Below are 25571 nucleotides of genomic sequence, written 5' to 3'. Positions count from 1 at the left end.
GTCTCCAGGAGCAGTGGATTTGTAGTGCAGGCACAGAGCCCAGTGATAACCCTGGAGGCAAAAAAAAAAAAAAAGTGAAAAGAGCTTATCCAGATTACTTTTTATTACTTTTCAATTATTATTATTATTATTATTATTATTTTGTTCCTAGTGGTATGATGCGCTCAAGGCAGTGGCCAGACTATCAACCGGAATACCTAAGGAATGGAGGAGAAAGGTAAGGAAGATTCATTAGGGCTGAAAATAGAAAAAGGACCAACACTTCTCTTTCAAGTGTCTGGAGTATCACAAAGGACATTCTAGATTCAGTGGTATCAACAGAAACTGTCTTCCTTCAGTATCTGTTCACTGAATAAGATTTATTGGTCATCTATTCTGTGTCAGTTCCTGTTCTAGGTACTGGGGATACAGCAGTAGAAAAAAAAGTTTTTATCTTTACAGACCTTGCAATGAATGCAGTCTAAATTATGACAGATGGCCATTTGGCCATGGATAAAACTTAAAGAACTAAGGAGAGTGTGAGGGAATGGAGAGGAGGTGGAATTAGAAATATCAGGGAGGCATTTGAATAGGGCCAAAGGAGATGAGCAGTCAGCCTTGCAGCTTGCTGCGGTAAGGGCAGTCCAAACAGAAGCAGCTCCCTCAGGCAAAAACATCTCAGGAGTAGTGGAGCAAAAGCAAGAAACTAGTGACTATAACATCGCCCACAAAGGAGGAAGCACTGGGAGAGGCGATGTGATGGGACTGAGATGGCAGATCATGTAGGATCTTGTAGAAATAGTAGAACTTTTGCCCAATTACATGGGTGTCATTGGGAATTTTGGAAGACGGGTAGCATGATATAATTTGTATTTCAAGTATGTCACTATTGCTACTGATATAAAAATATGAAGCAATAAGAAGACCAGCAGAAAAATTGCAATAGTTCAGGCAAGAGCTAGGTCATGAGTCTGGTAGTGGAATTGGAGAAGAGGAGTCAGATTCTAGATAGATACTGAAGACTGAATTGATGTGAACTCCTGTTGAACTGAATTCAAAGTTTAAGAAGGGTGTCAGTGATGACTGAGATTTTGACCTAGCGGCTGGAAGTATAGGGTTAGTGTTTACTCAGGTGGGAGGAACAGATATATGTATTTGTATGTATGTGTATATATAGGTGGGAAGGTAGTGTATGAGAGGATTGGTTTTGAATCTCTTACAGTTGAGATACCTATTGGAGATATAAGTGGAAGCACCATAACGAGCCTATGGACATAAGATTTTGATGCTTAGAATTCTGCTCTAAGATATTGGTCACTATAAATTACATTCAAGAACCAAAATATTATCTTAGTAATTCATCTGAAAACTAGTCTGAATACTTCTTGAATCTGAACTTTGTTGGTTCCCCAACACATGCATTAAAGATAGCATAAGAGAATATAGTACTTAGAAACAGCTTTTCAGGCCACCCCGACATCTAGGGCCCTATTCTGAGAGTCCTGAGATTCCCAAAAAAGACACGATGGGCCTAAAGCTTGAATAAATCCCTCTCTCCATTGTTACCAGTGATCTCTATCAGGAACAACAAAACATACCCTTTTGTGGGCCCCTCATAGGACTTTGCCCTCAACTTGGATCAACAACAGTAGAGAATGTTCCAACCTCCGAAGAGAGGCTGGACAACATACTCTATGCTCCACCTGAGGAAGATGGGTCCCGATATTGGGGCAGCTTGGAATGTTCCTACTCATAACTACAGAATGTGAGCTCAGATCTACAGAGATGCAGAGGTCACATAGGCTCCTAAGCTGAATATGGGCCCCAGATCAGATCAAATTGATGGGGTTTACAGTCAACAATATTTATACCCCTTTCCCATATTAGGGAGCTAGTCTTTTCCCTGATCCAGCTTTCTGGTCCTTCTGCCAGCCATGACATCACCTCCCCAGACAATAACTAGAATCCACCTGCATATCAGATTTCAGGTTCAGGGAAAACAAAACAAAATAAAACAAAACAAAACAACAAAGTAGTATAGCCACAGGCCCTTTGGAATATAACTAAAATATGCCTACTAGCTATCTACAAAATGGAGAGACCCCCCCCCCACACACACACTCTTCATCTGCACTACTCCAGCCTTTAGATTCATGATTAGTCAACAACTTGTTTGGCTTTATATGTTAACTCTCTTTTCAGCTACCAGGTTCCAGATGCTACCATGATGCCAGCCAGACTTCCTTGGACAGACAGTCCCACCAATGTGTCCTGGAGCTCCAATTCCCCAGAACCCTGCCCCAATAGGGAAAGAGAGAGGCAGGCTGGGATCAACCTGTCAACAGCCATGTTCAGCGGGGAAGCAATTACAGAAGCCAGACAGACCTTCCACCTTCTGCATCCCACAATGACCGTGGGTCCATGCTCCCACGGTTGAAGAATAGGAAAGCTATCAGAGGAGGGGATGGGATATGGAGTTCTGGTAGTGGGAATTCTATGGAGTTGTATCCCTCTTATTCTATGGTTTTGTCAGTATTTCATTTTTATTAATAAAAATAAAATAAAACATTAAAAAAGAAAGAAACAGCTTTTCAGAATAAGATCATCAAAGGAGTAAAAGTACCTAGTGACTTTTTAGAAAAGAGTAACTCCCTGTGAGAGCCCATCTGTCAGTTTGTTTATGCATATAGGTAGAGGGCACTCCGTGGTGTGGGAAGGGAAAAAAAAAAAAGCTCCATTGAATAACCAGGTTACCAAATCTCTTTCCCAAGTAGTTGAGAGTCAAGAACAACAAGCTCATAAGGTGATCTAGCAGTCCCATGAACTGAATGTTTTGTTTGTTTTCTTAACAATATTCCTAATGGCTAGATCACTGCTTGGCACATAGAAGAAACTAAACAAATATTAATCGAAAGAATAAAGGTCTTAATCAGTGTAATTATTTTGTAAAAATTATAAAATTACAGGGTATAGTTCTACTCTGTACTCCCACCCTAATTGGTATAACTGTATACAGCAAACATTTAAGTTAAGCTCTGGTACGTTTCTACATGTGAACAATGTATGGGCTTGGGCCAATCTTTTTTTTTTTTTTTCCCTCCAGGGTTATTGCTGGGCTCAGTGCCTTCACCATGAATCCACCGCTCCTGGAGGCCATTTTTTCCCCCTTTTGTTGCCCTTGTTGTTGTAGCCTCGTTGTGGTTACTATTATTGCCATTGTTGATGTTCGTTGTTGGATAGGACAGAGAGAAATGGAGAGAGGAGGGGAAGACAGAGAGGGGGAGAGAAAGATAGACACCTGCAGACCTGCTTCACTGCCTGTGAAGCAACTCCCCTGCAGGTGGAGAGCCGGGGGCTCGAACCAGGATTCTTACGCCGGTTCTTGCACTTGGCGCCACATGCGCTTAACCCGCTGTGCCACCGCCCAACCCCCGGGTCAATCTTTATGTTCTTGTTGGATGTGGTCACTGTTTTCTAATAAAAAATGAAATTATGTATTGCTATTTAGCATTCCCTCTTGATAATGTTTTAGGTTTGGCTGACATTGGCAGATCACTACTTGCACAGTATAGCCATTGACTGGGACAAAACCATGCGGTTCACTTTCAATGAAAGGAGTAATCCTGATGATGACTCCATGGGAATTCAAATAGTCAAGGTAATGCCTCTAAGCTTACTTAACCTTTTGTCCTACTTTAGAAAGAAGACCTCATAATCTTTTATTTTTTAATTTAATTTTTATTTATTGGGTCGTTGGAAAAGTCATGACACATTTTTGCATAGAAGAACAGAAAATATATCATGACTTTTCCAACAACTTTATTTATTTATTTATTCATTCATTTATTTGCCACTAGGGTAGTTGTTGGGGCTCAGTGCCTGCATGATGAATCCATTGCTCCTTGTGGACATTTTCCTTTTCTATTTTATTTAATATGACAGAGGGAATTGGAGAAGGTAAAGGGATAGAGAAAGAAAGACACCTACAGACCTGTTTCACTGCTTGTGAAGTGGAGGGTTGGAGTCTCGAACCCTGGTCTTTGAGCATTGTAGTGTGTGTGTGTTTGTCTGTGCTCAACTGGGTGTGCCAATGGCTGGCCCCTTTGACACCCAATTAAAATTTTTTTGGTATAGATAGAAACTGAGAGGGAAGGGACAGATACAGAGGGAGAGAGAAAGAGTGACACAGGTAGTGCTTCACTGCTTGTGAAGCTATCCCCTGCAAATGGGGATGGGGGCTTGAACCTGGGTTTTTGTGCATGGTAATGTGTTCACTGTATGGTGTTTACCACCACCTGACTCAGAAAGAAGACCTACGAATCAGCTGTATCCTGAAGGATAAAAAGAGCTCTGGCTTTTGGTCTGAATATCTGTACATTTCCTGTTTCCTCATTTTATTTGTTGACAGCCTTTTACTAGGGAACTTTACTATGCCTTGTCTTCATAAAATTGATAGCCAATAAGAAAAAAAATATTGCCAAGAGTTGGGCGGTAGCGCAGTGGGTTAAGCGCACATGGTGCAAAGCGCAAGGACTGGAGTAAGGATCCTTCTGGCTCCCCACCTGCAGGGGAGTTTCACAAGCGGTGAGCAGGTCTGCAGGTCTTCCCTTCCTCTCTCCATTCCTCTCTGTCCTATCTAACAGATGGCATCAACAATAACTACAAAAACAATGAAAAACAACAAAGGGCAACAAAAGGGAAAATAAATAAATGTAAAAAAAATTGCCATTCATATTATATATCTTTTAGATTATTTTGTTGGATTTTAAAATCTCACTTGCATGATAAATGTATTTACACATAAAAGTTATCAAATAACTTATGGGATATTTATACACAAAAGTTATTATTAAAGTTGAGTATATTTCATATTAGAATGATTGGGCTTTTCCTAGGGTCTTTGATAATCTATTAATTGTGGACTTACCAATTTATAATCAGTTTGGTTAAATAGTGCATTCACTTTATTTTTTATTTTTATTTTTAAAAGATTTTATTTATTTATTTATGAGAAAGATAGGAGAAAAAGAATCAGATATCATTCTGGTAAATATGCTACCAGGGATCCAACTCAGAACCTCATGCTTGAGACACTGCGCCACCTCCTGGACCACCGCTTTATTATTTAAATTAATTTTTTTTTTTTGGGTGATCTTTATTTTACAAAATTACATGTCAACAGGGGTTTAAGTCTACACCATTACCACCATCAAAGTTCCTGAATCTTCAGTCTCTCCACTGCAATATACCGCAGTTCCCCTAAGGTTGTAGACATGAACCAACCATCATCTCTACAATGATCTGTCCACATTTATACATAATTGCCCTCTTTTTTTTTCTGATTTAATCCTCTCTTCCCCTCCAAGCCACTCATGACAGTATAACTACCTCCATATATCCCTCTCCTTTTCCTTCTCTCTCTGGGTGCTGATGGAGATGGAGTGCAGAGTCCTCTTATCTTCTTCCCTGCTAGGAGTATGGATCAAGGTTGTTTATAGAGAGTAGAAGTTAGGAGTTCTGGCTTCTGTAATTGCTTCTCCACTGAACTTGGATGCTGACAGGTCTATCCATACCCCCAGCCCATTTCTATCTTTCCCTAGTGGACCAGAGCTCTGGAGATGCAAGGGCCCAGGACACATTGGTGAGGTCATCTTCCCAGAGAAGTCAGGGTGGAGTCATGGTAGCATCTGTAACTTGGTGTCTGGAAGGTGACATGACCTAAGTTGAGACAAAATGGTTGATGAACAGGAACCAAAAAGTAGGATTAGAACAGATGAGATTAGTGATTTTAGAGTAGAAGAAAGCAAGGAGATCCATTTTAAGTATGTTCCTAGGGGCACACAACTATGGTAGTTTTGCTTGATTTTGGTAGCTAGCCTGAAGTTGGATAAGAAAATTATCTGGAAGAATGGTGTCAAAGTAGAGAAAAGGGCTAGAAAGTTGGAGTAGGGCAGAAAGTAGTTCCCATTTTTGAAAAAAAACTCTTTGGCTAAAATTAACTATTTGCCTCCATCCGTCTGACCCAGGGCCCATATATTTATATTTATATTTATTATTTATATTTATATTTAGCACCAGAGCCTGTGTAACATCTAAGCCCCTATTGGTCTGAGCTTGAAGCTCATGGTCACAGCTGGGAACGTTGCAGGCTGCACTTATTTCAGGACCAGTCTTTCTTGAGTGGCAGGGCAGGATACTCCCAGCCTCCCTTTGAACACTGGGGCTATCCCTCCTGTTGTTGCTTTATGGTGAGGACAAGGTCCTGGGAGGAGTGGGTCTACTTTATGTGATTCAGTGCCCAGGATTGAATTCAGAACTCTGTTGCTAAACTGCTTCCCTGGACCCAATTAAAAAAAATAAATAATGAACAAGAACAGTACACCAAAGTACCACTCCACCATTCATGGAATTCTACTTAATCTCTGTCTTTGTGGCTCTCATGTGATGTCAGAGCATCAGGCATGGAAAGCATGTGCTTTCGCTCCTGAGCCACCTCTCTGGCCTCTGGGTCTACTTTAGACCAGATGGTTAGGACCCAAGCCAGCTGTGGAGGCAGCTGTGGCTGTCCTAGTTGGATGATTGCAGTTGATTCAAATCTGGTGCTAAAAGCACCTAATTCAATTTGATCTTCTTTCCACTCTCTTATATAAGCCTCTGGTACATGGTTTTTAAAATTTTCTATGAGTGAAAAAATTTATATGGGTGTATTTCATTGTGATGTTAAGTTGAAGTTTTAAAGAAAGTTGCTTCTTTTAAATTCCTGGCAGCCTGAAAATAACTAATGTGTTGGCAGAATTGAAGATACTTTTTTTCCAGTAGGAAGTACTAAAATGAGCTACTTGTTCATCTAAATTGGTCTGTTTCAGATGAATGCTGAAAAGAAAAATGACCACGGGAGTCGGCCGGTGGCACAAAGCGCAAGAGCTGGTGTAAGGATCCTGGTTCAAGCCCCCGGCTGGCTCCCCACCTGCAGGGGAGTCGCTTCACAGGTGGTGAAGCAGGTCTGCAGGTGTCTATCTTTCTCTCTCCCTCTCTGTCTTCTCCTCCTGTCTCCATTTCTTTCTGTCCTGTCCAACAGTGACATAAATAATAACTACAACAATAAAAATGAGGGCAACAAAAGGGAATAAGTAAATAAATATTAAAAATATGGCTGAATTGCATATTTTATGCTTGAAAAACCTTTGTGTTATCCACATTATGGCTTTCTGTATGGAATCCTAGTATTTATTTCTCAGAGATGAAATGTTTGAATATTTTCTTTCTGTTTAGATTGTGAATTAAGGTAATGTACATTTTAATTTTATGTTTATGTTAGTGAGAGGATCTTTTATTTTGCCATTAAAGTGAATGCTATGCCAGTAATGTAACTTTAAGTCCTGAAGACCATAGTCTCTGCTTGGTTATTGAATTATAGATATTGCCCTCATTAAATATTAAAGCACAGCAAATGTTATCATCTTTTTTATAAAACAATTTGGATAGAATTATTTTTTCATCATGGACAGAATAATTTTTCTGTTTGACAATACAGTTGTATTTTATTTTGATTTTACTCCTTAATATTATTTGGAGTTTTCATAGCTAGATACTATATCTTTTTTGTAGCAACATATAATGTTATTATCTAAAGTATAAGTATTAAAATGACTGTTATATGTGAGATGAGATATAATTATTAAGCTATTAGTTTATATAAAATTGTAATGTAATTTTTCTAATTCTGGTTTGCTTTTTTTTATTCTGAAGATACTTTAGAAAATTTGACTGAAATTTTACTTTAAAATGTCTGTTCACGTGGAATCGTACCCCTCTTATCCCATGGTTTTGTCGATATTTTGTGTTTTATAAATAAATTAAAACAATAAAAAAGGGAAAAGAATGTCTGTTCAAACACTGTTTTAATGAAGCTGGGAAAAAGAGTTCTCTTAGCTCATTAGAAAGCATAAAGAAAAAGAAAACTTAGAACATTTTTTTTTTAGACTCTGTGTATAAGGTCCATATACATTTGCAAAAAAAAAATTCATGTTGACTTGTAAAAAACTAAAATCCATGTTGACTAATGTTGAGGTGAAGAAATAGTTAAAGTTGTTTTTAAAGAGAATGTGAGCTATTTTAAAAAATGTCATTTTCCTCCCATCTTAGGATCTTCATCGCACAGGCTGCAGTTCCTATTGTGGCCAAGAGGCTGAGCAGGATAGGGTTGTGCTGAAACGGGTCCTGTTGGCTTATGCCCGATGGAACAAGAATGTTGGGTACTGCCAAGGCTTTAACATCCTGGCTGCACTTATTCTGGAAGTAGTCGAAGGCAATGAAGGAGATGCTTTGAAAGTGAGTATCTGATTCTAAAGAAGGCACGCATGGGTGGGAGGTGTCATGCTAGAAATTGCTTACTCTGAGGCCAAGCAATGATGCATGTGACTAAGCTCTGATATTGCCATGTGCAAGGACTCAGGGAGTCCTCCCAACCCCTACCTCTAGGGAGAAGCAGTGCTCCCATATCTATCTGTCTGTCTATCTCCCTGCTCCCTCTCAATTTCTCTTTGTCTATAAAAAAATAAGCAAAAAGCAAAAAAAAAAAAAAAAAAAAAAAAAAAAGGTGGGAGAAATCACTTACTTCACCAATTAATCTAAGTTCTAATAGGGTTTTATTAGATTGCTATGCCCTTTCATATTTGAGGCAAGGTGTGAAGAGGTGAGCTGAGAGTGTTGGAAGCTGTTTGCACTGAGAAAGATTTAATATTTATTATCTTTAATATTCTTATCTTTGTTACTTAGGGCCTTTATTAATAAGCATAAATTCTGGAAATACTTGTGATGGGATAGGTTTGAATAGGAGTCAGTGAATTACTGGAAAGAAAAGTCTTCATGAAAAATGAAACATTTCAAATGTTTCAATTACTTTCAGATTATTTGCTTGTAGTGCTACTCATTCATATCTGAACTCTTAAATTGCATTTGACATCTATGTGCTGTAATGGATGGAGTGAATACTTAGTCTCTGTATTCAATGGCCTCCCCTCACACAACTCTGTTTTTGATTGTGGTGAATATCCTAGTGATATTCTCTATCACTGCCTAACGTGGTATGGAAAAATAAACACAGTTTCCTTCTGGCTTTATACACAACATGGCAGAATTAATTAAAACCCGGCCTGACATGATCTAAATATATATTCACCCCTCCCCCACTTTTTCCATTCGTTTGTTTCAGGAAACAGCTTAAGCTACTTGTAGATCACACAGGCAGTGGTGGGGCAGAGGCTGTGACAAATAAGTTACATGAATTTATAACATTTTTTTAACTAAGAAGCTATTTTTTCCCCCACTCAGTCTGTCAGTGTTAGTCCCCCCTATTTTCTATGAGCCCCCCCCCCAAAAAAAGAGAAGAACAAAAATGAGAATGATTCTGTTGAAATACGGGTCAGGAGCTAGCTCTGTGGGTATAGTGTATGACTTGCAATTGTGAGGTTCTGGGTTTGATCCTTTACAACACATGGGAGCAGCATCAGCAGCCTAAAAGGAACTTGGTGGACTGAGAAACAGTATCTTAGTGTTTCTTGTTCCTCTCTTCTGTACCTTTCTCTGACTCTAATGTATAGAATGACTGGGAAAAAAAATGACTCAGTGATACTGTGTAGGCTCAGTCCTTGGCACTGCATTGAAAAGATGAAAAAGAAAAGTTGAAATAAACAGTTGTTCAGACTTGGGGGGGGTGAGGAAGAGAGGTTTGGGGAAATACATCTACGAGCAATCAAGTCATGAAAAGTTCAGTGATACTTGAGAAACTGAACATTCACATGAAATAGGAATTATCAGTATTTTGAAAAACTGAATATTTATATTCCTATGACTAAAAAAGTGAATTCCATCAAATGAAACAACATTGTCACTATTTAGGGATCTTATGGTAAGACATTTGGTATGCAGAGGAAATTTGGGTACATAAAGAAACACTTTTGATGATGTTTTCTCTTTCATTACAACTTGGATGAGTCTTAAAGAAATCATGATCAATGAACTATACCAGGAGTAAGATAAATACTGATTGATATTACTCATAGGTAGAATTTAAGAAGCCAAGCAAGGGAAGATGCAGGGTGAAACTTTAATTATTTGTAAATCAATATTTTCCTAGTAAAGTGATCTAGGAAAAGAAAACACTTCTTTTGGGAGCTGGGTGGTGGCGTAGCGGGTTAAGCACATGTGGCACAAAGCGCAAGGACCGGCGTAAGAATCCCAGTTCGACACAACCATTGAAGCAGGTCTGCAGGTGTCTGTCTTTCTCTCCCCCCCTCTGTCTTCCCCTTCTCTCTCCATTTCTCTCTGTCCTATCCAACAACAACGACATCAATAACCACAACAATGTTAAACAACAAGGGCAACAAAAGGGAAAAGAAATAAATATTAAAAAAATTTTAAAAAGAAAGCACTTCTTTTTTTTAGTTTCTAATATTTTATTTATTCATTTATTAAATAGAAACAGAGAAACTGAGGTGGAAGGAGCAGATAGGGAGAGAGAAAGACCCTTGTAGCACTGCTTCACTGCTCACAAGTGGAGACCAGGACTTGTTGACCTTTTTTTTCTTCCTCACTCCCTCTCTCCCTCTCTTCCTTCCTTTCTTTCTCTTTCCTTTCCTTTTTTGAGCTGGCACCTTGCAATTTCATAATCTTAATACTCCAGAACCACTTTTTCACTTGTATAGAGACCCTGAAAAAGGGGGGGGGGAGAAAGAGAGAGACACAGAGAGAGAGAGAGAGATGGAGAAGCACAGAAATAGAGCTGCCCACAGGGCTGGAGCATTGTTATGTCATGCCAAAACTTAAAACTGGGCTGCTTGCATGGTGAGCTACCTGGTGCACTATTCCCCCCAGGTCCCTGTCTCCCCACCCTGAGTAAGTGCCTTGTGTTTAACTGTTAAAAATGAAGTTCTCCCATTATTTCTTTTAAGTACTTAATCGATTATTTAGATCTGAGTACCCCTCTGTGGTACTGGGGATTGAACCTGAGACCTTTCTCATGTGAATTTCAGGCACTGTAACTATGCTACTTGTGGTTCAAAAACACATGTTTTTGGAAATGTTTAAGGTACATAGCAAAATTGAAAGCAAGTGTCCCATCATGGAGTGAGACTGATGGTTTTGTCATCAATCACAACTACTTAGAGGGTGAACTTGGGTTTCATGATCCCTCTAGAAACTTCAGCTGGTAGCAGTTTTTGAGTTACGCAGATAATTTTGCTGCTATTCTTTTCCAGGCTGGAGATGAGCCTGGACAATTTAGAACATTTGGTACTATCATGTTTGCAAGATAATGTGCTTTGGCTAACTTTTATCTACTTGAATATGTTGTATAAGGCAATAGGGCTGGATACTGGTTGTTATGAAGCTATCTTGATCTTGATCTTGATCTTTTTCTTCAGATTATGATTTACCTTATTGATAAGGTACTTCCTGAAAGTTATTTTGTCAATAATCTCCGGGCTCTGTCTGTGGATATGGTGGTCTTCAGAGACCTCTTGAGACTGAAACTTCCTGAGTTATCTCAGCACCTGGATATTCTTCAGAGAACTGCAAACAAGGAAAGTGGAGGTAGGGGTGGTTCAATGTATAATATCTTTGAATGTACTTTATTCTTCTGATTAGACTGCATATTTGAACTTGAGCTTTCAGATATCTTTAATAGTGAGAGTTTGGGGCCAGGAGAACCAACACAAAACTGAAATAAACAGAATCACACACTGTAGCTCTAACTGGTCATGACTAAATCAATGTGCAATTCAAGAAGTGCACAAATACTTTGTAATAAGTGGTTATTTTATCAACAGCATTGGAGTAAAAATAGACTTTTTAAGATTATGAAAATTGACATTTGTTACTTATTTATTGTCACCATGTTTGTCACTGGGCTTGACGCCTGCACAACAAATCTATTGCTCCCAATGACCATTTCCCCCCATTTAAAAAAAAAATTCTTTATTGAAGAATTAATGCTTTACATTCGACAGTAAATATAATAGTTTGTACATGCATAACATCCCCCAGTTTTCCACATAACAATACAACCCCCACTAGGTCCCCTGTCATCCTTTGTGGACCTGTATTCTCCCCACCACCCACCCCAGAGTCTTTTACTTTTGTGCAATGCGCCAATTCCAGTTAGTCCCCATTTTTTTTTATTTGATAGGATAGAGGGAATTTGAAAGGGGAGGGGGAGATAGAGAGATAGACACTTGTAGAACATGCTTCATCACTCATGAAGCTGCCCTTCATTAGGAGAAAAGTGGGGGCTTGGGCTTGAACCCAGATCCTCGCACATGGCAATGTATGTGCTTAACCAAGATTACCATTACGCCCCCCCCCCCCGTATTTGCTTTTGAGATACTAAAATCCCATCTTTTTATCCTGTTTTTTTGTAATTAAAATTTCTTAATTTTCAGCATCCCTTTCCCTTTTCTAAACCTTTACTAAACCTACATATGTCCTTTAGAAAAATGAAGGGAAAATGGAGGAAAGAAATAGAATTTAGAGATAAAGAAATCAGTCAGGGATCATAACATATTCAGGTAGATATGGAAGACTGAAAGACGGTAATTTTACTTGTCACAAATCTTTAGTTCTGAAGAAATGTAGTCTCTTGTTTTATTTCAGGTGGCTATGAGCCCCCACTTACAAACGTCTTCACAATGCAGTGGTTTCTGACTCTCTTCGCTACATGCCTACCTAACCAGACGGTTTTAAAGATTTGGGATTCTGTCTTCTTTGAAGGTTCAGAAATTATCCTAAGGGTGTCGCTGGCTATCTGGGCAAAATTGGGAGAGTAAGTGATTTTCTCTTTGTTTCTTTTCTGTGGCATTGAGGGCCTTCAACATTATTTGTGCTCTTACATGTAAAGCATCACTTTCTTTTTTTAAAAAAAATTTTTTTTAATTTATTTATTTTCCCTTCTGTTGCCCTTGTTGTCTTTTTATTGTTGTAGTTATGGTTGTTATTGATGTCATCGTTGTTAGATAGGATAGACAGAAATACAGAGAAGAGGGAAAGACTGAGAGGGGGAGAGAAAGGTAGACACCTGCAGACCTACCTCACCACCTGTGAAGCGACTCCCCTGCAGGTGGGGAGCCGGGGGCTGGAACCGGGATCCATATGCCGGTCCTTGTGCTTTGCGCCACCTGCGCTTAACCCGCTACGCTGCTGCCCGACTCCCTAAAGCATCACTTTTTTTTTTTTTTTTTTTTTCTGATGCTTTTCATTATCACAGAACACGCCACCTGTAATGTGTGCAGAGGAAAGGCGGGGCAGAGGGAGAGAGGAAGCATCACTTTCTAAGGGACCAAGCAGTGACATACCTGATTGAATGTACATATTACTACGTGCAAGGACCTGGGTTCAAGCCTGTGCTCCCCACCTGTGGGGGTGGGGGAAGTTTCACAGGTGGTGAACCAACACTGCAGGTATCTTCCTTTCTATCTTCCTTTGTATCTCCTCTTCCCTCTTAATTTCCTTCTGTTCTAGCAAATAAAAGAAAGGGGGTGGGGGTGGCAGGGAATGGCTTCCAGGAACAGTAGATTCATCGAGTAAGCACTGAGCCCCAGTAATAATCTGGTGGCTTTTTTAGAGAGAGAGAGAGAGAGAGAAGAAAAAGAAGAGACACTCAGTGCAACACTGCTCCACCATTTCATAAAGATTCCACTAGTACTTAGTGCTGTACATGATTCTCCTGGTGTGGTGCTGGGGAGCACAAACCCAGGTCCTTGCGTGTGCCAAAGTGTGTGCTATCTCCCAGGCCCTCACAGCTTGACTTACGAAAAAGTTTAAATTACTCATTTTGTATTGCCTTTCAGAGCTTTGAGAAAATTAAATGAGGTGATATGCATGAGGCATTTTGTACATGGCTTGGTATGTCAGCAACAGCACAAGAAACTTCTTTTTCTTCCATCAGGAATTATGACTTTTTTTGTGGAAGTATGTTACCACCAAGCATATTGCCAAATAGATTTTATGCACAGTCTTTGCTAGTATCAATGCTGAAAAAAAAAGGCATATTTTCACCCATTGCCAGTGTATTGTGACTATCACATTAAAATCCTATCTTTTGGGTAATGGGAAAAACATTAAGATAAAATTGTTGTAGTGAACATAAAATACAGAGAAGTTTTTTAGTGTTTCTTACCTAGAGTTATAAATGACTTAAGTGCCTACCCAATAGACAACATGTCAGAGAACTAACAAATCACTGCTAGTATTTTATTTCAGAAACCTTTTAACTAGCCTCTTAATTTATGGTAAGTTGTTTCCTGGGAGATTTACTTTTTTCCCCCCTTTTTCCTAGGTAATATCCATCAACTATCAAAAAAAATATATAGAAAAATCAGTAGAGACAGAGTATACCTTTTATTATTTTCTTTATTTTTTATTTTTATTTCTTTAAAGAATTTTTTATTTATAAAAAAGAAACATTGACAAAACCATAGGATAAGAGGGGTACAACTCCACACAATTCCCACCACCAGAACTCTATATCCCATCCCCTCCCTTGATAGTTTTCCTATTCTTTAACCCTCTGGGAGTATGGACCCAAGGTCATGGTGGAAGGTCTGGCTTCTGTAATTGCTTTCTCACTGAACATGGGCATTGACAGGTCGATCCATACTCCCAGCCTGTCTCTCTCTTTCCCTAGTGGGGAAGGGCTCTGGGGAAGCAGATATATAATTTTATTTATAAAAAGGAAACATTGACAAGACCATAGGATAAGAGGATCTAAAATTTATCAAGTGCTTGCAACAGTAAGTCATTGCTCTAAGCAATACTAGATGCAAATTTAGTTTATTTAGTCTTCTTCATCTTAATTGCTAGATACTCTTTTCACCCCCATTTTTTTAAACAGGGTAACATTATTTAGTAATACAGTTTATTTTGGTAGATAACACTGATTATTAAAAAAATCGACATAATTCTGTAATTGTTTGATTACACTGAGGTATTATTGTACAGTTATTTCTACATTATAAATGAAATTGAAACAATCATACTAAAATTCAAGACATAGAAATAAATCTACATGGCAAGATAACTCACTTGGGAAGACTTCTTCTTTGCCATAAACACTATCTAAGCTCAAGCCCAGCCCCTTCTGTACTGGATGAAGCTGTGGTATCTTTTGCTTACTCCATATCTCTATCCCTCATTCTTTGTTTTTAAATTTTTTAAATTATCTTTATTTATTGGATAGAGACAGTCAGAAATTGAGAGGGAAAGGCTCCCCCTCATAGAGACAGGGAGGGACAGAGACAGAGAGATATCTGCAGCGCTGCTTCACCACTTGAAACCTTTCCCCCTGCAGGTGGGGACCAGGGGCTTGAACCTGGGTCCTTGCATACTATCACATGTGCACTCAACCAAGTATGCCACCAACCGGATCTTCTTCTTTTTTTAATTATTTATAAAATAAAGAATAGCGACAAGACCATAGGATAGGCGGATTACAATTCCACACAGTTCCCACCACCAGAACTTCATATCCCATATCCTCCCTTGAAAGTTTCCTATTCTTTATCCCTGTGGGAGCATGGACCCAGGATCATTATGGGGTGCCGAAGGTGGAAGGTCTGGCTTCTATAATTGCTTCCCTGCTGAACATGGGTGTTGGCAGGTCGATCCATATTTCCAACCTGTCTCTCTCTTTCCCTAATGAGGCAGGGCTCTGGAGAGGTGGGGCTCCAGGACATGTTGGTGTGGTCGTCTGCCCAGGAAAGTCAGGTTGGCATCATCTGTAACTTGGTGGCTGAAAAACATTAATGTATAAAGCAGAACAAATTTTTCAATAATCAGGAACCTAGAGGCTAGAATATAGCAGATGAGATTTGGGGTCTCCATTTTGGAAAAAGCTAGTTAGGTCTATTTTAGGTATATTCCAAGGGCCCATGACTTTACTAGTGTTTGCCTGAGCCTGACAGCTAACATGCAGGTAGACCAAAGGTGTTGTCTGGGGAGATGGTTTCAGTATTGGAAATAGGACCAGAAAGCTGGATCAGGGAAGAGAGTGGCTCCCAAATATGGGAAAAGTACATAAATATTGTTGACTGTAAACCCCATTGATTTGATCTGGGGCCATATTCAGTGCAGGAGCCTGTGTAACCTCCGCCTCCCTGTAGGTCTGAGCTTATATTCTGTGGTCATAGCTAGGAACATTCTAGGTTGCAATAATTGCACTCAAGGACCCATCTTCCTTGAGTGGTGGAGTATGTTGGCCCAACCTCCCTTTAGAGAATGGGGCAGACCCTACCATTGTTGATCCACATTGAGGGTGAGGTCCTGTAGGGGCCCACAAATTCACCCCCGTTTTAGAGATGCACAGAAAAGGGAAGCTACCCAGTGTCACCACTCAGCAAGTGGAAGGGCCTGCTTTTGAACGCAGGCTCTTGAGTCTGTAATTTCAATGATGGGTATCTACTGGTTAATAATTGGATACTGTATATGAACTTTAGGAGATACATGGCTCAGAGTGATAGAATGTTGAGTGTTTTAGAGTCTTTGCTCATTATAGTTCTACATCTTCTGGGCGTGTGGCTCATTAAGTGAAAGGAACAGCAAAGCACACGTCAAGTTCCTACACGTTGCACTTATGTCTGGCAGCTTAAGCATGATCTCATTCAGTTCTCCCCATAAAGTAGGATTATTCTTCCTGTATTTTCAAGTATGAAAACTACTCTAGGCAGGTTAATTCACTATTTCAAGATATTACAGTAAATGAGCAGCAGAGCTAGGACTTAATCCTAGATAGTCCTGTAGTCTTTCCAACAAATTTGCCATGGAAAAAGCATGCCTAGGGGTGGGCGTAGATAGCATAATGGTTTATACAAAGAGACTCTCATTCCTAAGGCTCCAGAAGGAAGGAAGGAAGGAAAAAAGAAAGAAAGAAAGAGAGGAAGAAAGAGAGGAAGAGCAGAGTGAGCATATCCAGCATGGAGATAATCTCCAGTTTGTCCACACCAGAGGGGCTTTTTATATGGTTATTGATAGGACCTTTCCTTCAATTTCTTGGGAAAAGTCTTGGAATAATGAGTAAGTAAACTCTTGGAATTTCTTCCTCTTATTTACACCTGACGTACTTTGGACTATCGAATCACCTTCTCTGCTCTCTTTATTATTTATTTTAAAAATTATATATTTATTTATTTATTCCCTTTTGTTGTCCTTGTTTTATTGTTGTAGTTTTTATTGATGTCATCGTTGTTGGTTAGGACAGAGAGAAATGGAGAGAGGAGGGGAAGACAGAGAGGGGGAGTGAAAGACAGACACCTGCAGACCTGCTTCACCGCCTGTGAAGCGACTCCCCTGCAGGTGGGGAGCCGGGGGCTCAAACCAGGATCCTTCCTCCGGTCCTTGTGCTTTGCGCCACCTGTGCTTAACCCGCTGCGCTACCGCCTGACTCCCTTCTGCTCTCTTTGATGTGTCCTTTCTCCTCTGAAACCTGCTGCTTTGACTGCTTCCCTGTTGCCTCACACCTGGCCTTTTTGGGGTATGTTCTCTGACCTTCCGTCATACCTCATATTTGGAGGCTATCTCCAGGCTGACCTTGCCAAGGTCACCTCTCTGCCCACACTCTTCATTAAATGCCTTTTCATTCATTCATTTTTAAAAAAAACATTTTTTCTTTTTTTATATTTATTTATTTATTCCCTTTTGTTGCCCTTGTTTTATTGTTATAGTAGTAGTAGTTGTTGTTGTTGGATAGGACAGAGAGAAATGGAGAGAGGAGGGGAAGACAGAGATGGGGAGAGAAAGATAGACACCTGCAGACCTGCTTCACCGCCTGTGAAGTGACTCCCCTGTAGGTGGGGAGCCGGGAGCTCAAACTGGGATCCTTCTGCTGGTCCTTGCGCTTTACACCACATGCACTTAACCCACTGCGCTACCACCCGACTCCCCTTTTCATGACTTTTGTCCTGAAGAAACTCAGTTGAGGCCTTTGGGGTCAACTTAGCCCTGTGCCCACCCTACCGCCCCCAGTCTTGTGGGGCTACTTGATGTTCTCCAGGTCGGTCTGGTATCTTCCTCATCCACCTATTTAAAATGCTTTTTTATTTCTTGTCAGTCTGGGTAATATTTTTCAATATCCCATTTCAAACATTATTTTTCTACCTCACCCCCCCCATAAACTTAACCACTATAAAATATAATTTATTTACCTATTAGAGTAAACTACAGCATCACTCTGGCACATATGATGCCTGGGATTGAATTTAGGACCTCATGCTTGAGAGTCCAACACTTTATCCACTGTGCCATCTCCTGGTGCTGCAATGTAACCACTTTTTAGTTTATGCTCACATACTACTCTATATTTTTGTAAAAACATTTCAACAGCTTATTCCATTTACTTATGTGATTGTGGTGATGGGATTTAAACATCACTCTAGAGTCTGAAGTTTTTTTTTTTTTTTTTTTTCATCTTCATCATCATGCTTGTTTCAGCTGGTACCTCCATATATAAAGACCATTGTAATAGCTAGACGTGATTCCACACTGATCTTTACTTGGACTATTTCTTTTTGTGCTTCTTGAAGGAAAGTTGATGTCTAACCTGTTTCTCAAGTTATCAGGTAACAGAGTATTTATATGTAGAGTATAATCTCCCACTAGCAATAATGTCCCAAGAAGAATTGAAAAATTCTGCCTGTGAGAACATCCTGTGTACTGATGAGGTACACAGACAAAGCTCCTGTTTTTTGCCTTTTACTTCTCCTTTTTTTTTTTTTTTTTTTGTCTTTTGCTTCTGGTTTCAGTCTGCCAAGGATATCACAGATTCAGAGTAGTCACTTCCCTGTGTGGTTACTTGTTCTTCAATTTCCAATTTCAGGGTTCTGATTTTTGATCAGTGGTGAATATTCTAATGTGTAGAATGCATCACAATAAAGATGCCACAGATGGGGCTGTGAGTCTGGGGAACAAGATAGAAAAGGCTTATACTGTAATAAGTTCTTCTAAGTTACTTTTTTTTTTTTAAAAAAACCCTTTCTGTACATACAGTAGGATATTTTGTAAGTGCATACCACAATTTTGACTTTTTAAAGATTTAGGGGCCAGGCCACGCACACCTGGTTAATCACACACATTACAGTGTGTGAGGAGAAAGGCCCCAGGTTCAAGCCCCTGGTCCCTCCCTGCAGGGGGAAAGCTTTATAAGTGGTGAAGCAGGACTGCAGGTGTCTCTCTGTTTCTTTCCTTTTATCTCCCTCTCCCCTCTCAATTTATCTCGTTTCTGTCCAATAATATAACAATAAAATAAATTAAGATTTTAAAATAATTTTTAATATTTATTTTCTCTTTTGTTGCCCCCTTTTTATTGTTGTAGTTACTGATGTCGACGTTGTTAGATAGAACAGAGAGAAATGGAGGGAGGAGGGGAAGACAGAGAGGGGGAGAGAAAGATATAGACACCTGCAGACCTGCTTCACCGATTGTGAAGCGACTCCCCCTGCAGGTGGGGAGCCGGGGGCTGGAACTGGGATCCTTATGCCTGTCCTTGGCTTTATGCATGTGTGTTTAACCCACTGCACTACTGCCCGACTCCCAATAAATTAAGATTTTTTAAAATTAAAAAAAAGATTTATGGGGGGGGATAGAATGAGAACACAAGAGTACCAGTCTGGCAAATGTGGTTCCAGAGATCAGACTTGGAATCTCAGCCTTGCAAATTCTACACTCTTTTTGTTTTGCCTCCTCCTGGGTCACCAGGGGTTTGGTTTCTGTTGCTCACTAATGACTGATTTGATGACAAAAGGCAACACAACACATCCTTTTGCAATTATAGCATATAAGCTAATAGAATGTCCTTTTCTGTTCTTCTTTTATACAGGCAGATAGAATGCTGTGAAACTGCAGATGAATTCTATAGCACCATGGGGCGCCTAACCCAAGAGATGCTAGAGAGTGACCTTTTGGAAAGCCATGAACTCATGCAGGTGAGTGGGCGCTATGGTCCTCAAGTGGCCAGGGAACGCTGGTACCGTGGGAACAGGCAGTGCTAGAGCAGCTGTCTCTGAGAACTGTATTTGGCCAGACCTCAGATTTAGTTTTGCAGTTGACTAAGCCTACATATAATTTGATAAGAATCTAATGCTGTCACAAGAAGGAAGAAATGAGTAATAGACAGCTGTTGTGACTCTCATTCAAACTGTTGCTTCAAAATCATGAGGAGCAGTACAAAAATAAATCAAAATAAACAGGAAAACCCCTCTAAGTCACAAGATACTTTTTTCTGAATTTGATTCTTAGCCTTCTTAAAGGGATATATGTAGTATGAAATGCTTATTTTGGGGGAGGAATTATTGAGGCTCAAAGAGAAATTGTTCTAATTAGGCTTTTTTTGCCTTCATTTTCAATTGATGTTACATATTAATGATGAATTTCAGTGACCTGAAGGTTATTATTTTCTGGCATGATATTAAATATCAGTGGCATACTTATCAAGACCTTAAAATTGACACTGACTATAAGAAGAATGAAGATTTTTTTTTTTATCTCTCTTCCATTAGATTCTGTAGTGTAGTTTTATTTTCTCTCTCCACTGATGCTGACTACTTTCTCTCTTTTTGGTTTTTCCACTTTTTTACAATCAGTGGTGGGTTTTATCCAAGATTGTTCTGGAAGCTTAGTCCCTTCTTTGTGACCTCCCCCTCTCATTTTTCTTATTTTCTTTTTTTAAATTATTCTTTTAAACATTTATTTGATAAGATAGAAAGAAATTAAGAGGGAGAGGGTGGTAGAGAGGGAGAGAGACAAAGAGACACCTGGAGTACTTGCTTCATCACTTATAAAGCTTACCCCCACTGTGCAGGTGTGGGAAGGGGGCTTGAACCTGGGTCCTTGAGCATGGCTTTTTCTTATTTTCAACGTTACTTTTTTGGTGGGTTCCATACTTGAAGTCATTTTTAGTTCAAGGGTTTCAGTCACCACATAAAAAAGAAAGAATTGTGCCATGGTTTTATCTGTCTATTTATTTATTTACCAGAGTACTCCTTAGCTCTGGCTTATGGTGATGCAGGGCATTGAACCTGGGACATCAGAGCCTTAAGCAAGTCTTTTTGTGCCATGTGTGCTTAACCGGCCGTGCTACTACCCAGCCCTCTTAGCAGGTCTTTTTATATAACCATTATGCTGTCTCCTCCACCCCATGCCATGATTTTGAACTTGAGAAGTGAGGAGTTTACAGTCCTTTGCTCATATCCTGTCATGCCCAGCCCCTTCTCAGAAACTCTTAATTTTACTGAGAATATTGGTTAGAGTTTCCCAAACATTCCTACTTTAGTTCCAGTTTCTCTTTGCATTGTCTTCTCTTCCTTTTGTCATCCTGTCTTTTTAAAAATTATTTTTATTTATTATTTAATAGAGACAGAGAGAAATTGAGAGAGTAGGGGAGAGAGAGTGAGAGACAGAGGGAGAGAGAGAGAGATGGAGAGAGAGAGAGACCGACCCATAGTGGTGACTTAGAAAGTTTTCCCCCTGCAGGTGGGGACCAGGGGCTTGAACCTGTGTCCTTGCACACTGTAATGTGTGAACTGTAACCAGGTGCCATCGCCTGGCCCCTTCATTCTGACTGTTTCATAGGACAAAGTGTTCTATTTGATGTATGTACTTCAATTCCAGTTCTTTGCTCCTATCCAGAGCCTTTGCTTTGCCACTCATTCTCCCTCTTGGTGGGAAGTGTCTTTTATTTGACAACAAACACTCTGTGAGCTGGGTCTGTGCTTGACATTTTCAACATATGCTAAATCCTACAGAAATTCCTGATTCATATGCTCAGTGTAGGACTCTGAAATACAATTTCTTCTCCTTTGCTCATGGAACTTCAGTAACCACTTAGTGCCTATCAGACAAAGTATGGATTTCTCAGTACATCATCCATTGCTTATCAGTATCTGGCTTTAGTCTGTCTTTTCAGCCATAATTTCTGTTCCTCTCTTTTATACCTTTATCCTAGTCAGCCTAAACTGTCTTCCATACTTCTAGAAATGCCTGGAATATGCCCTCCCCCCACCTCTCTCTTTCTGCTGAGTCTCTGCTGATTTCACATGTTTGAGATCTTTATCCATGTGAAAGTTTCAGTCTCCATGCTATTGTTTTGTGAAACATTCTCAGATATTCTCAGCCCACATCAACTCCCATTTCTTTGTGCGGCCACATTATTTATTTATTCATGTATTTATTTATTTACCTGACTTGTGAGCACTCATCACCCTTCTATCTTGATACAAGATTATATATCTATTTCCTCAGTGAAATGTAATTTCCTTGAGAACAAGGGTTGTGCATTGCTTACTAGACATTTTGGCTTTTTATTAGAGGTGGTCAATAAATTTATTATTTAAACAAACATCTACTGAGTGTCACGATCAGCTTTGTGCCTTCTCCTCAGTGAGACATATACATCAATTAGTCTAGTTCTGTCACTTCACAGAGAGGAAATTAAGACATAGAGAATGAGCAACTTGCCAGGTTTTTAGATGGCTGGCTCACAGACCCAGGACAGGGACCAAGTCTCTCTTCCCTACCACCCAGCAAACCACTTCTACCTTACTTGAAACATACCTTTATAAAATCTGAAATGGTCTTTACAAAAATAAGGCAACATTTTATTCCATATATTCTTAAACACTGTTCGAAGCATTAAGAAATATGTTGTTTATGTCAAGAAATCTCACTAAGTATTGGGGGGAAACGCTGCTCTTCACCCAGCATCTTCAAAGGGAAATTGTAGACTATGGCATGACAGATTAGATTCCATTTTAGTAGCATTTCCTTCTTGGCAAAAAAACAAACATCTGGGTGAGGATAAATTGAGCCTAATTTTGCACAGATTATGTCTTCGTGTTTCTTGTAAACCAAGTCAGTGATAAAAAGAAATATACTTCCCTTTAGCAGTGTCTAAATATAAATGTCTGTTCAAGCGTTAATTGGATAGCAAGTAGACTTGGTTGTCTTTGGCCACATAGACTATTAAGAGAAATGGCAAGTGTCATGTCAAGTTGCTCTCTTTCATTCAGTCTTTAAAAAAAAGTTATTTCAGTGGTTGCAACCCACTGGCGTTAGCCTTTCTTTTCAGCCATAATTTCTGTTCCTCTTTTTTGTACCTTAATCCTGTTCTAGTCAGCCTAAACCGTCTTCTATGCTTCTAGAAATGCTTGGAATATTTCCCCCTCACACCTCTGTTTCTCTGTTGAGTAAGAGATAAATGAACCATAAACCTGCCAGTGAACCTGGAATGGCTCCAGATAAAATATGTAGACTGCATGCAAGGTCTTAATTTATGAGCTGAAGTGGTGGAAGGATTCTCCCTGGTTGGTCTTCCCAATTTTTTGAGTTCTAAGTACCAACCGCAAAATTATTATATCAAGTCATTAGCAATGGGTATTTTTAATTGGTAGTGCATTTTGGGATATGGCACAGTGGCTAGAGTGTTGGACTTAAAAGCTAGGGGTTTTCTCTTTTAGTTATTTTAATGTTATTAATGACTTAATATTCTTTTACAAAATTATAAGATAATAGGGGTATAATTTTGCATCGCTCCCACCACCAGAGTTCTGTATCCCCATCCCCTCCCTTGGAAGCTACAGTAGTTCTCCCAAGGTCACATATATGGGTTGACTATTATTTCTATAACTGTCTATACTTATATATATGTTCCCACTTTTTTCCCATGGCCCTCTTTACTCTTCCTTTTCAAGTCACACCTACACCTATTACTACTTCCAAGTGTCCTTCCTTTTCCCCTCTTTTCTCTCTGGGTCCTAATGGAGCTGGACTTCAGAAGCCTCTGGTCATCTTCCTCTGGCATTTCTCCCCCTCTGGGACCATGGACCAAAATTCCTTTTGGGGTACAGAAGGTGGGAATTCTGTCTTCTGTAATTGCTTCTCTGCTGGTCATGTGTATTGGGAATCAGCCTCATCTCACTTTCTAAGTCACTGGGGTCTCCCAGATACTTTCTGCTCTTTTTTTTAAAAAATATTTTTATATTTATTTATTTCCTTTTGTTGCCCTTGTTTATTGTTGTAGTTATTATTGTTGTTATTGATGTCGTTGTTGTTGTTGGATAGGACAGAGAGAAATGGAGAGAGAGGAAGGGGAAGACAGAGAAGGGGAGAGAAAGATAGACACCTGCAGACCTGCTTCACCACCTGTAAAGAGACTCCCCTGAGCAGGGGCTCGAACCGGGCTCCTTACGCCGGTCCTTGTGCTTTGCACCACGTGCGCTTAGCTCGCTGCGCTACCTCCCGACTCCCACTTTCTGCTCTTTCTATAGTAGAAGATTTGTTCTGCTTCTCAGACTTTAGACCATAAGAAGTACAATTGATCCTTTGCTATAGGGGTTACGAGCACAAACTCCTGTTTGAAGTCCTTATTTAACTGCTGAATCAAAACTTAATTGCTGTCATTCTTGGCATCTGTGAAGGATTAATTTCAGCCCCCACCTTGGATACACAGCTTCATAGATGATCAAGTTCCTTTGAGTTGTCCTTTTGTATCCACAGTTATGACATCTGGGAACTCAACCAATAGACATCCACAGTTACATTTGCAGTTGTGGGACTCTCTGACATTTGTCACCTGCATAGTTCACGCGCTTGTTGTTCATTGGTCAGCTGTATGTAGTGTGAGATCAAACCGTTTAATAGAGATGACGTCTGTTTTTGGTCCTAATAAACTGTGCAACTTTATGTAATAATCAATGAGAATTAAAGGGTAGGAATTCTAGCCAACATTCACTGGTACAGCAAAATGTAAGTGGATATTATGAAGTTTAGTAGCATTCAGGGGAGTTGGGCAGTAGTGCAGTGGGTTAAGCACATGTGGTGCAAAGTGCAAGGACCAGTGTAAGGATCCCTGTTCAGCCCCCCCACCTCGCCACCTGCCGCCCCGGGGGGGTTATTTCATAAGCGGTGGAGCAGGTCTGCAGGTGTCTATCTTTCTCTCCCCCTCTGTCTTCCCCTCCTCTCTCCATTTCTCTCTGTCCTATCCAACAAGGATGACATCAATAACTATAGTAATAACTACAACAACAATAAAAAGGGCAACAAAAGGGAAAAATAAATAAATATAAAAAAATAAAAAATAATTAAAAAAAGGAAATAATTAGATGTACAGGCTGATTAGAATAAAAATTGCACTGGGCTGTCACAACTGTGGCTCTTTGCTATGAAGTCCAGTAGCAGCACTTTTTTTTTTTTTTTTTTAAACCAGAGCACTGTTCAGCTTTGACTTATGGTGTGTGGGGAACTGAACCTGGGACTTTAGAGCCTCAGGTATGAGAGTCTCTGCATAACAATTATGCTTATCTACCCCTGCCCAATAACAGCATAATTAAATCCCTTCCCAAGGCCTCTTTCCACTCAGGCAAGTTTTAGACATCTCAGAAGACTTTCAAAAAGCAGTCCTACTGAAATGAAGAAAAAAAATCATATTCAAAATATTTTATTTAACACAGGGTGGAGAACCAACAGTATCATTCTGGCACAGGGGTTGCAGGGGCTCAAACTAGGGACCTCATGCTTCTAAGTTCAGTGCTTTTTCTCACTGACCCATCCCCAGC

General features: G+C 39.7%; 1 protein-coding gene across 7 annotated transcripts in view; it reads left to right on the top strand.

Moving 5' to 3' along the window:
- TBC1D30 (TBC1 domain family member 30) overlaps positions 1-25571 on the top strand; it is a 126038-nt gene that overhangs the window by 80578 nt on the left and 19889 nt on the right. For all 7 annotated transcript variants that reach the window (XM_060194993.1, XM_060194991.1, XM_060194992.1 and 4 more), the window contains 6 exons: positions 152-217; positions 3512-3637; positions 8125-8310; positions 11403-11571; positions 12631-12799; positions 19841-19946. In XM_060194993.1, coding sequence (XP_060050976.1) covers positions 152-217; positions 3512-3637; positions 8125-8310; positions 11403-11571; positions 12631-12799; positions 19841-19946 — 822 coding nt within the window. The remainder of the gene's footprint in view (positions 1-151; positions 218-3511; positions 3638-8124; positions 8311-11402; positions 11572-12630; positions 12800-19840; positions 19947-25571) is intronic.

This window comes from Erinaceus europaeus, chromosome 7, assembly GCF_950295315.1.
Source record: "Erinaceus europaeus chromosome 7, mEriEur2.1, whole genome shotgun sequence".
NCBI classification, from domain to species: Eukaryota; Metazoa; Chordata; class Mammalia; order Eulipotyphla; family Erinaceidae; genus Erinaceus; species Erinaceus europaeus.
The sequence above is the reverse complement of the archived record's forward strand: the minus strand, read 5'-3'. Positions and strand labels throughout refer to the sequence as shown.